A 12500-nucleotide genomic window follows, 5' to 3' on the forward strand; every position below is an offset into this window, starting at 1 on the left:
ACATGGAGTCAACTTCGACCGATTAAAGCCACAATCCACAGATACATTCTTTAACATTATATTTAAACGGTCACTTTACCATCTATGGTGTAGAACCCAAAGTATTTCAAGACACCACATTTTAGATGAGTTGGGGACGTAATTATCTGTCTGCTGGCCGTTCTGTGCGTCACCTTTGATTGTCGAAACAGGATGGCTACATGGGCTCATTGTGGCTACTGGCTATTATATTGGCTTGCTTTGGTCATGAGCCCTGGATCATGTAGCACTGAATGAGATGGCAAACAATAAAATAAAACTAATCATAGACTGTAGAAATGCGCTACACAGCACTAAAAACCGAATAGTTTATTTATAGTTCGACTACGGATATTTCACGTCATGTTCGAATAAAAAGTGACAGCCCTACTGCCTGCATAGAGAGCTGACATGACTTCGGATTAAATGCATCTTTTAAAAATGAGCGTAGCCTAGCACCTATTAGGCTACTGAACAATGCTGAAATCAAATCGCGAAACCCAGAGCCATAAAGGTATCTATCTACAACGCCCAGGCGAAACCCAGTAACACTTGCTGGTCGAGATGCATTCTCGCCTGTTCCGTATATAATGCGTTATCAATAGTGATTATAATAATAAAGGGAATGTAGCCTACCTCTCCCAGGTGCAATCATTATCACCTAGCCCAGGGGTCCCCAACCTTTTATGTGCCATGGACCGGTTTGATTTCCATTTTTTTTCATGGACCGGGGGGGGGGGGGGGGGGGGGTGGTGGTAGTGGGTTGGGGGTTCCATGTTCCATATGTGTTGTGCATGCATTACTTGAAAAGAACTAGCTCCAGTTATGTATGAACAGTGAAGTTAACAAACTCTTAAACATGTGAAAAACGTGAACTTGAAGAAGTAAAAATGTAACAATAGACCTATGAACTATGAAAATTGAACAACGTGAAGCTACAGCTATCAAGTGTGAACATGCGTAACAAATCATGGGAACTAAACGTGCATTATGAATATAATCAGTGGGAGCCCTGTGCTTGTTTCCCTGCAACAAGAAGGTTCCATCTGGGGGTGATGGAAGACAGTGACACCCTCAGTGTGTTTGAAATGTCCAGTCAATTGCGCAATTTGGTCTTAGTTGCAGTCATTGCAGAAAACCCGGCCTCGCATATAGATACGTGGTGGAAAATAGCAACGTTTTCAGCGCTTTTACGGCTATCTCGGGATATTCTGCTATGGTTTTGATCTAAAAACCCGCCAGAGAGGGTTTCCTCATACACACTCTTAAGACCACCGTCATTTGCAATTTCGATCAACTGCTCTTCCTCCTGCGCTGACAATTAGGACTATTCTGGATATTGACAAATGGGTTGCGGACCCACTCATTGGTTTGCCGTGGATCTTTGGAGGATGGGAAGTAGAGCGCAACAAGGTGATCGCGCACCAGCAGCGAGAGAAAGGGCCCTGCCTCAGTCTCTCCTAAAACCCCCACTACTGTTTGGAATAGGGGTGTAACGGTACACAGAAGTCACGGTTCGGTTCATACCTCGGTTCGGACATCACGGTTCGGTACGAGTTCGGTACAATGGAGGGAAAAGCAAAACAAAAATGCAGAAAGCATTTTTTTTTGTACATGTCTCAGGCTGTACCACCTAGTGTCATACAGTCTCTTCCCTAAGCTATCTGCAACAGCCTGAAGTGTGTAAGATGTAGGCTAAACAGTACAATAAGTGCCCAGACTCAATCTGTAACTTGTAAACAAAATAAGACAATCAGCTATAAAACTGAAAATAGGCCTACAGCATCTCTTATTTCTGAAAGTGCAAATTACATAGAAAATGATTTTTAAAAATCCACTTAAGCAAGACCTTCAACATCTGTGTTTAGTTGTATATGGAAGGGTCTACAATTTGCCTCAATATTTTTCATTGTGTGTAAAGTAATAATCTAGCCTACTAACTGTGAAAATATCACACTATTTTGCCTTTTTTTAAAAAACGAAATTGCTCCTTTCATTTCATAAACAGACTACAACTAGAAGTCACGTGACTTTGCCCTTTGACGTTAACTCACCGTAGCATGGTTTGTTTATTAGCCTGGTTAGCGTTGTCACTTTATTTTACTGTCTGCACTTACACTACCAGCTCCTCATGTGAGAAGTTACAAGTTACCCCAACATAAAGGTAATTACCACGCGATTTACATAGCTTTCTGTCATTACGAAATCATTTAATTTAAGCCATAGGTTTTGGCCCTATTTGTATGTGTATCCAAAGGCTGCTGAAGCGCACGGGAAGTTTCTTTCCCCTCGTTTCAGTGATTGGTAGCCTACATCATCTGGGTGATGGCTTCGAATATGTGTAGCATTTTTTCCACTCACATACCCAATGCTGAACAACGCCGACACACAATTTCATCTTATCCACCACTCTTTCGCCTGTACTAACGTTACTGTAACTGAAGTTCTCAAACTTGCGATCTTAAAGAGACCAGCGGATCCTCTAACTCTTGTAGGTCTAACCTTGGTGCTGCTAATGACTGACGGACTCGACCGACGACCTGACAAAAAAAAACATAGGCGCCAATCAGAGCTTCAGAGCTAAGGCGAGGCTACAGATTAGCGTTAGGTGTCGCTAAAGAACTCCCGTAACTCTCGGTACTTAACAGTAATTGCGCATGACATTAATTAATTCGCACACGAGTTTTATGTATTTTTATACCGTGTATTCTCCGTGTAAATTCATGCACCGAACCGTGACGCCCGTACCGTTTCGGTTCAATACGAATACATGAACCGTTACACCCCTAGTTTGGAACATATCAAATACACCCCGTTCCCATTCGTCCCCACAAATCAAGCTTGGCTTTAAATACAGTGACTTTACCTGCCAGTTTAAAGACAGTCGTCATTCTCCCCTGGAGTGACAGATTGAGGTCATTAAGCAACCCGAATATGCCACACAGGTAAGCGAGTTTTGACACCCAGTCCTCATCACTAAAATGTGCAGCTAACGGTGACTTTTTTTCTGTAAGAAATCTCTGCAGCGGCTCTCGCAACTCAAACACTCTGGCTAGTGCTAAAGATGCTTGTTTTTTGTTGCTCATTCTAGCAGTTTAGCTAACTTCGTGTGAAACTACCGTTCGCCAAGAACTGATCAAGTGAAGTGAGCTTACCTGAGGCTGCGCAGCGCTAAAGGCAATATGTAAAGTGCTAAATGGGGGACAGACAGATAGATAGACAAATAGACCTTGCAAACATGCGTGCAATCAAACAACTGCATATAGGCCTATGCCATGTAAAAACGTGACATTATTGCGAATTAAATTTAGTTTAGTTTGCATGCATTTTTTTTTTTAAACTCATGTCGTAGGCTACGGCCCGGTTAGGAATGTCCCACGGCCCGGTGTTACCGGATATACGGTTTCTGAGATTCTGAGTTTCCCGGGCGGAGTTTAGCGTGAATATTTATGAACGGAGGATGTGGTGCGCGAGTGCCTAGACGCCCATTGCTGAAGCGTGAATGAAATGGAACTGAAAATGTTGTCAAAGAAAGTAGAAGACCACGGCCTTTTAACACGTTTTTGGATGTTGTCATGTGTTATTAATGGAAAGTATGACTATGTCGTGTTCGAGTTTAGATGCAATTTGGTGTCAATGTTGTTATCTTGTGTCGCAGCCAGTCAAACAAAACTTTGTGTCAGATTCAGTGGGTCGCTTACCATTAAGGATATTGGCGATTTTTTCACAGTAGGCCTTGATGGTAGTCTAGGCTATTATGTTTTTTTTTATCGTTTTGATTGTAGCCTAGGCTCTGTGCATCTGTAGTGACATGTTAGCCCAGGCAGCAACATAGCCTACATCAAATTGACCCACTGTATAGCCTACAACACAAATGTCTGTGCAATAAATAGCATGTTATACACGCCTGTGTGTGTCCTAACGGAACAAATGGCATCCTGTCATTGCGCTCATGCACATGTGATATGTTATTCTGAGACATAATCTATAGGAATTACTACACATAACTAAACACACAAAAAGTTGTGAAAACAATTTATTGTATTAGTTATTTACAACCAGGGCATATAAACTGTCCTTCAGTGTCAGGCCAGTTTACACATTCAGTGGTAGGCCTGCCAGCCTTGGCAGCAATCACATTTTATCTTCAAGACAAAAAACATTGAGTTAAGCTTAATACTGATGTCAAGCCAAAGTTGTAAAAATATATATATTATTATACCAAAATACCCACAGAGTATTGTGTGCAAGGATAAGGATATACAAAATAAAGTTTGGGTAATCAGCCTTCAAAGGGCAGAAATGGGGTGCCCTGTCTATCTATTGTAGAGCAGTTTATTCTTTTCAATTTTAATTTTACATAGCAAGAGGGAGTCTGGCCAAGTTAGCCTAATATTCTTAGAGAATAGAACAGCAGATTTGGTCGAAAATGTAAATTAATAGGCATGCATATAGAACAGCATGATATGAGCCTGTCTGCCATCAAATACACGAGTGGAGTGGTGTGTTTCTCTGTTCCTACCTAAACAGTAAACTTTCAAAGCGATAAGACCTGCTCAAAATGCCATTAACTCTATTAAGAGTTCATGGGCTTTCAAAATGATTTTGGAAACGTTATTTTAAGGTAAAAACTCCTGGGGTCATTTATGCATCACATGACTAATTTTGGGTTTGAAGGGCCAGATTACTACCTGTTATAATCAGCCCATATGTAGTCATTCACCTCAATCTGATGACTGATGAACTTTACGTTATAGCCCCCCCCTCCCCCCATCATCCTAATTTTTGCACATAGGTTCTTGTAAAGTACTACTTAATTTGTAACCATTAGCCATTCATACCCATTCACCACACCATAACCCATTCATCTTGTGTATCTTAAGGACTTCTGTAAGTAGGCATCATCCATGTAAAGCTAGATAGTGTTTGTAAGGTAATAAAGCATATTGACTTAATGCAGTTATGACCTTTATGGATAAACATAACCAATATACTGTAAGTGCATGGCCCATATTGATGCCCTGCTTCCCTAATGGTACAATAAGAACATGATTGTATAAAACAAGTTTTATTATTTCACAAGACTCCAAGATATCAGAATGTCCAATAAAGCATTTTTGGCAACAGAGGTAGCTGGGCATTGTAATGCAGCACAAGTAAATTTGTCAAACTAGCCTAACATGTTTGTGTAGGCAAACATGCATGACGAAACCTCGAAACTCATTGGACATCACACACACAAACAGATGATGTACTAACACTTTCAAGTCATCTACCATGATGTCCCACTGACATTACAACCTTAAGTGCTAAATAGCCCATTTAAACAGGGCTAAATGAAAGTAATGACAATTTGATAGGCTGTAGGCTAGCCTGTCTAGGCTACACAAGATCAAAACATAGACGCCAAATTGCCTAATCGTACACTTACTCGACCACCAGTGGTCGTCGAAATTGTCACGTTTTTCCACAATATCCCATATCAACATTTAAAAACGTGTTAAAATTGCTGTAGTCTTCTAGCTTCTTTACCAAAATTTTCAGTTCCAATTGAGTCACGCTTCATGAATGCTCTCTAGGCGCGCGCGCACGTCAACCTCCGTTTATAAATATTCACGCTAAACTCCACCCGACTCCACCCATGGAAACTCAGAATCTCAGAAACCGTATATCTGGTAACACCGGTACCGGACCGCTGACCTAGCCTACTCCTGAACAATGCTGAACTCAAATCTCGAAACTCGCCTGTCAACACCGGATAATGCATTATCATAATAATAATTGAAGGAATAAATAGGCTACCTCTCGCTCTAAATACACCCATTATCACAGTGAGACATTATACATTATGAACACAAATAGTTACTTCAAAACTTTCATTGACACGTCATATTTACAGGTTTTTGGTTCATACTTGAGGCAGGTGTGAAGACTCAATACAAATTTAACTGAGGACATATGTACGCACAACTCGTTCTTACCATGCTGTGTTTAGAAAAATGTCTTTACTTTGTAACGTTATCGCACCAATAGTCAGTCAATTAGCTATAGGCCGAGTCAATTAGCTATAGGCTAAGTAGCCTAATAAGCAAGTAGGCTAAGCGAGTCTCTCAGCTATACCAACAGGTGTGCTGTGTGTGTTCTGGTGGATGATAAATGGAGCGATGCATGGGCCAGCTTATCAAACTTCCCAGCAGACAGGCGAACGTAGCCTACTCGTGGTGCTTTTTCCTTCATCAGCTCTTCCTTCGTTCAGTGCTCGCACATCCCAGGCGTTTCAGGCTTCTTTGGTGGTTGTGTCCTACTTTCAGGCTCGACGTACCGCCCCCAGTTGGTGGGGCAGAGTATCACAGTTAATCCGTAGTGCGCAGGCGCTAACCGTAACGATTTAACGTGCATTCAGGACAGCAGAAGTTGGAGTATGCTTCACGTCCACGGCAAAAATGACGCACGTCTTGGACACGCGCAAATGTGACGCACGACCATACCAGAGCCTTAACACACCTCACATACACATCACACACACACACACACCACACACACTCCAACGCTCCGCACATGTACTTCACACACACACACACACCCCACACACCCCTCACCATCCTGACACCGACTATCTCTGGATCTGTCTGTGGCAGTGGGCATTGCCCAGGGTAAATGACTGGTCAGTGGGCATTCTCCAAGGTAAATGACTGGTCAGTGGGCATGGTCAGTGGGCATTCCCCAGGGTAAATGAGTGGTCAGTACTGGTCAGTGGGCATGGTCAGTGGGCATTCTCCAGGGTAAATGACTGTGTCAGTGGGCATGGTCAGTGGGCATTCTCCAGGGTAAATGACTGGTCAGTGGGCATTCTCCAGTGTCACGCTCTGTTTGCTTGCCACAATGACCGTTTATCACTCCAGACACAATACAGCCTGTTTTTCCACCGCATAGCTCCCATACCCACGGCTGTGTGTGTGTGTGTGTGTGTGTGTGTGTGTGTGTGTGTGAGAGAGAGCTAGAGAGCGAGAGAGACAGCGACAGTGAGAGAAACAGAGAGAGAGAGAGAGAGAGAAACAGAGAGAGAGAGAGAGAGAAAGGCTCAGCAGGACTCCAGTTAGTCTGTGTAGGTGTGATGTGTGTGTGTGTAGGTGTGAAACACAGCAGAGGAGAACCGTAGAGGAGAACCGCAGAGGAGAACCGCAGAGGGGAACCGCAGAGGAGAACCGTAGAGGAGAACCGTAGAGGAGAACAGCAGAGGAGAACCGTAGAGGAGAACCATAGTGTAGAACAGCAGAGGAGAACCGTAGAGGAGAACCGCAGAGGAGAACCATAGAGGAGAACCATAGTGTAGAACAGCAGAGGAGAACCGTAGAGGAGAACCGCAGAGGGGAACCATAGTGTAGAACAGCAGAGGAGAACCGTAGAGAAGAACCATAGTGTAGAACAGCAGAGGAGAACCATAGAGGAGAACCATAGTGTAGAACACCAGATGAGAACCGTAGAGGAGAACTGTAGAGGAGAACCATAGTGTAGAACACCAGATAAGAACCGTAGAGGAGAACCGTAGAGGAGAACCATAGTGTAGAACACCAGATGAGAACCGTAGAGGAGAACCGTAGAGGAGAACCATAGTGTAGAACACCAGAGGAGAACCGTAGTGTAGAACCGTAGAGGAGAACCGCAGAGGAGAACAGCAGAGAAGAACCGTGGAGGAGAACCGTAGAGAAGAACCGTAGAGAAGAACCGTAGAGGAGAACCGTAGAGAAGAACCACAGAGGAGAACAGCAGAGGAGAACCGTAGAGGAGAACCGTAGAGGAACACTGAGCTGTCTGTCCTCTGTGCTGTGGCTTCCGCAGATCTGTGGCTCGAGTGATTGTTTATTGTTTATGATTGTTTATTGTTTATTGTTTATGATTGTTTATTGTTTATTGTTTGTGGGTGATGTTGTGGTGTTGTTTTGCTGTTTACTGTTTGCCCTGGCAGCAGCATAACTCTGAGCCTGCTGTTAGCAATGTGGGTCATCCTGTAGGTCAGGCTACTGAACACGCGGCTAAGTGTGTGTGTGTGTGTGTGTGTGTGTGTGTGTGTGTGTGTGTGTGTGTAAGCGCTTTCAGACATACGTGTAAGACCGGAGGTTCTGCCGATGTTAAACGGTGGGGCCGTATATCTGAACGACATAACCGGTCATATGGAAGTCCGAATTTACCCGGTGTTTATATTACTCCCCCCCTAGTATTTCCTCCGGAAAATATGTAAATGTGCTGTGTCTGAACGAGGAGTAGAACATGCGGTTAAAATCACACCTAGTGAGAGGGTGTGTTGGTGACGTTTCTTTCGTGCGTCCATGTGGTTAGATCTGACATAAATGCCAGTAGTGTTATGATGGAGTGGCATAGTGCTGTCCAGGAAATATGCAGACATCACGGAGCTACTGTCCATGAGGGCATACAACATTTTGATAGAACACCTGAAGGGAACGTTAGAGACACGTTAGCCTACAACTGCATGGCAAGGACAAACGAATTCAGAAGACTGAATCATCATAAGCAGAAGGCGCTGAAAAGGCAGTAGCCTACAGCGACGTCGTTGACGACAATAACAGGAGTATTTAATAAATTGTTAGCCAACACGGTTTTCTGTTCATTGATAGCCTTCATGACCTCAGAGCTGAGCTCGCTGATATTTGCTGAGCATATATGCCTAGAGAAAATGAAAACGAAGAAAACCCAACTTTGTTCCAAGCTCCTTACGTAAATGCAATAGACACATGGGGAGAGGATGCTTTTGGAAAAAATAAACCATGAAAAAACGAACAACTTCACTGTTATTAATGTTAGTATTTTGTTTGTTGCTTAAAAACGTTGTATGAACTTGAAGGCTTGAGTTAGCCTACTGAATTGGCTGGTAGCCTACCATAAAGTTTGTGCATGCTCTCTCTCCAACGCAAACCAGATTTGGGGTTCTATAGCTAATTCTGGTACATAACGTTGAAAACAGATAAATGTGTTTATTTGAAGCACACATACAAATACTGTAGGCTAGGTCAATTTCAAGTGGGCACTTACTTTCAAGTGACTAGCCTACTTCAAGTATTAGCCTATGCAATAGATTTCTCTTCTTTAGCCTACATAATGCATAGGCTACATTTTGTAAACAAAAAGCAGCTGTGACAGGCAGCGGCCGCATATATTCTGCGTCATGTCTGTGAACTCTACAAGCCCCCACCCCTCACTCGACAACCACACGGAGGTTGTAATGTGCGTGTATGTCGTTCACACATACGTCCGTGTAAGGTCAGTATTAGGTCCGCAGTTTAGCATCATATCTGAATCATCCGAAGGGTAGGACCTCCGTTTGACAAACCTCCTCATATACTCCGGAGGTTATATCTGAAAGCGCTTTGTGTGTGTGTGTGTGTGAGAGTGTCATGCTCCTGTGAGATTAGACTGTGTGATGGACAAGGCGTAGCTGAATCTGACTTGCCCATTCAGCGCCCCAATATAATGTCCTGTCATGTCCTGTCCTGTCATATAATCTAATGTTCAGTATAGTGTTGTATTCTATTGTAATACCTTAGGATGGAATGGGGCTGTGGCTCTCAGCAAACACACACACACACACACACACACACACACACACACACACACACACACCCCAGAATGATTTGGGAACAGGTTCCAACTGAAGGGTGTGTGAAGGTGTGTGAATGACAGCTGACCTGAGTCATAAGTCAGAGTAATCTCCACATACACACACACACAAACCTGCTAACAGGTGTTCATGTTATCACACACTCTGTCTGAGCAGTCATACTTACTTCTGTGTGTGTGTGTGTGTGTGTGTGTGTGTGTGTGTGTGTGTGTGTGTGTGTGTGTGTGTGTGTGTGTGTGTGTCTGTGTCTCTATGTGTGAGTCTGTTTGTGTTTGTGTTTGTGTGTGTGTGTGTGTGTGTGTGTGTGTGTGTGTGTGTGTGTGTGTGTGTGTGTGTGTGTGTGTACCCCAGGCCCTGATAGCCCGTGTACAGTGATGAAGGACGTGACGACACACACTCGAGCGGTGCGTCTGAAGCTGCAGTCGCTGGAGGAGCATCTGGACGCGTGTGTGTTGGAGCTCAAGAGGCTCTGCATCCGGGAGGCCGTGAGTACAACCACGTGTGTGTGTGTGTGTGTGTGTGTATAAGTATAAGTATATATACTCTTTTGATCCCGTGAGGGAAATTTGGTCTCTGCATTTATCCCAATCCGTGAATTAGTGAAACACACTCAGCACACAGTGAGCACACAGTGAGGTGAAGCACACACTAATCCCGGCGCAGTGAGCTGCCTGCAACAACAGCGGCGCTCGGGGAGCAGTGAGGGGTTAGGTGCCTTGCTCAAGGGCACTTCAGCCATGCCTACTGGTCGGGGTTCGACGGGGTTACAAGTCCAGAGTGCTAACGGCTGCCCCAAGTTACAGAAGGTCATAGGGAGGCTGTGAGTATGATGCTCATTGATTTTGAAAAAAAGTGCAAAAAGAGACTATTATTTTCCCCTCCAAGGAAGATAGACTCATTTAGGTAGTAAGAATGTTTAGTCTGTTGGCTCTGCACGGCACCACTGGTCTGTTGTCCCGGCTGTAGAGGAGCCGCTGGTCTGTTGTCCCGGCTGTAGAGGAGCCGCTGCTCTGTTGTCCCGGCTGTAGAGGAGCCGCTGGTCTGTTGTCTTGCTGGACTCGGTGTGTGTGTGAGCAGGTGCAGGAGTGAGAGACGGGAATGAGAAACGAGTCGATGTAGATGCAGCAGGAGTGTGTGTGTGTGTGTGTGTGTGTGTGTGTGTGTGTGTGTGTGTGTGTAGATGCAGCAGGAGTGTGTGTGTGTGTGTGTGTGTGTGTAGATGCAGCAGGAGTGTGTGTGTGTGTGTGTAGATGCAGCAGGAGTGTGTGTGTGTGTAGATGCAGCAGGTCACAGAGTGTGTGTGTGTGTGTGTGTGTGTGTGTGTGTGTGTGTAGATGCGGCAGGTCACAGATTGTGTGTGTGTGTGTGTGAGTGGGTGTAGATGCAGCAGGTCACAGAGTGTGTGTGTGTGCGTGTGTGTGTGTGTGTAGATGCGTAGATGCGGCAGGTCTAGGGTTGGGCACCGAAACACGGTTCTAATATGGCACCGGTGCCGACACAAACGGTAGTAACTGCATCGAATAACAACGTGGAATTCGGTGCCTCATTTCGGTGCTTAAATAGTGTTTTATTTATTTATTTATTTTATACGAGGCATCACTGCATGTCATGCACCATCTCTAACGTCTTGCTCTGATAGCAACACATCCAGATACAGTTAGCTAACATAAGTGGATGTATAAACCAGAGGGGTGCACCACATAGGCGAGTGGACAGTGTTTGACAGCTTGCGTGAGCCCAAGTAGCTTACTTTAAAGCGATATCGCTATCGATAGCTCCTGTCAAAATCTAGCAGTGGGCCTAACTACACACAAGCAAAAGGCTATGAAACAACATCAACAGCAGCCTAACAGCAGCCTAATACCTTACACAATGTCCTTGCTAATGCGCTAACTGGCATTTATTTGAAATGTTATCAGCAAAGTTGTGAGGTGAAAACTTCACGGTGTTAAACAACATAATGGCATGATATTAATCTTTCATGTGCACGAGGCCCATATAGCATCACAATGAATATGAAGATCATGTTAAAAGTTAGCTGGCAAAAACATAAATATGTAGGTTACATACCTGATGTCACTGAGCTGTCAAAGAGGCTACGAAACCATCTCCATACGTTATCGCTAATTAAACTCAGCTGAGTGGTGTTAGTGCATAGCCATAGTTGCTGTTAAAATGCCTAGGCCTACTAGGCTAGCGCTGGGAATCTAAACACTTCAACACCGACATGTAGCCTGACATGTTCAAAACTATTGCGTGTTATGGGTTAAGACATGAAATTTCTTGAAGCATTTGGGAACACACTGAATTAACTGGAAAGTAGAGTCCCTGTTAGATTAGCTTGCTTGCAAATGCAGTTGTCCATGTTCTATGGCAAGCGGTTTTAACATACCTTATGGCAAACCGCCTACACTGGGTAAACTTAAAAGCAGAGCTTACCATTGTGTGTGCATGCATGGCAAGCTGTTTTAACATTTAAATGTATTATTTGTAGGAGCAATGAGATATTCATAGTAAATTGAATATAACAGTTCAATTTCATGTTCAAATTTGTCTTATCAACAAAAAAAAAGCCATTCATGCTTTAGACCATTTTAATTTAAAACATTTTAAAAACAAAGTACCGGTTCAGGCACCGTTTCAGCACCGGCACCGTTTTATAAGTATCGATTTAGCACCGGTATCCGATAAAACCCAATCGATACCCAACCCTAGGCAGGTCACAGATTGTGTGTGTGTGTGTGTGTGTGTGTGTGTGAGTGGGTGTAGATGCAGCAGGTCACAGAGTGTGTGTGTGTGTGTGTGTCTGTGTGTGTGTGTGTAGATGCGGCAGGTCACAGATTGTGTG

At 44.0% G+C, this 12500-nt stretch overlaps 1 protein-coding gene across 4 annotated transcripts in view; it reads left to right on the forward strand.

Annotated features, from left to right (window-relative positions):
* Nucleotides 1-12500, forward strand: part of inavab (innate immunity activator b) — a 65351-nt gene that overhangs the window by 30133 nt on the left and 22718 nt on the right. For all 4 annotated transcript variants that reach the window (XM_076268465.1, XM_076268464.1, XM_076268466.1 and 1 more), the window contains one exon: nucleotides 10004-10137. In XM_076268465.1, the coding sequence (XP_076124580.1) occupies nucleotides 10004-10137 (134 nt within the window). The remainder of the gene's footprint in view (nucleotides 1-10003; nucleotides 10138-12500) is intronic.

The sequence above is a fragment of the Alosa pseudoharengus genome, unplaced genomic scaffold (genome assembly GCF_046254945.1).
Source record: "Alosa pseudoharengus isolate Yale_2024_CS ecotype anadromous, Long Island Sound unplaced genomic scaffold, YU_APseudo_1.1 YU_APseudo_1.1_scf_5, whole genome shotgun sequence".
Taxonomy (NCBI): domain Eukaryota; kingdom Metazoa; phylum Chordata; class Actinopteri; order Clupeiformes; family Clupeidae; genus Alosa; species Alosa pseudoharengus.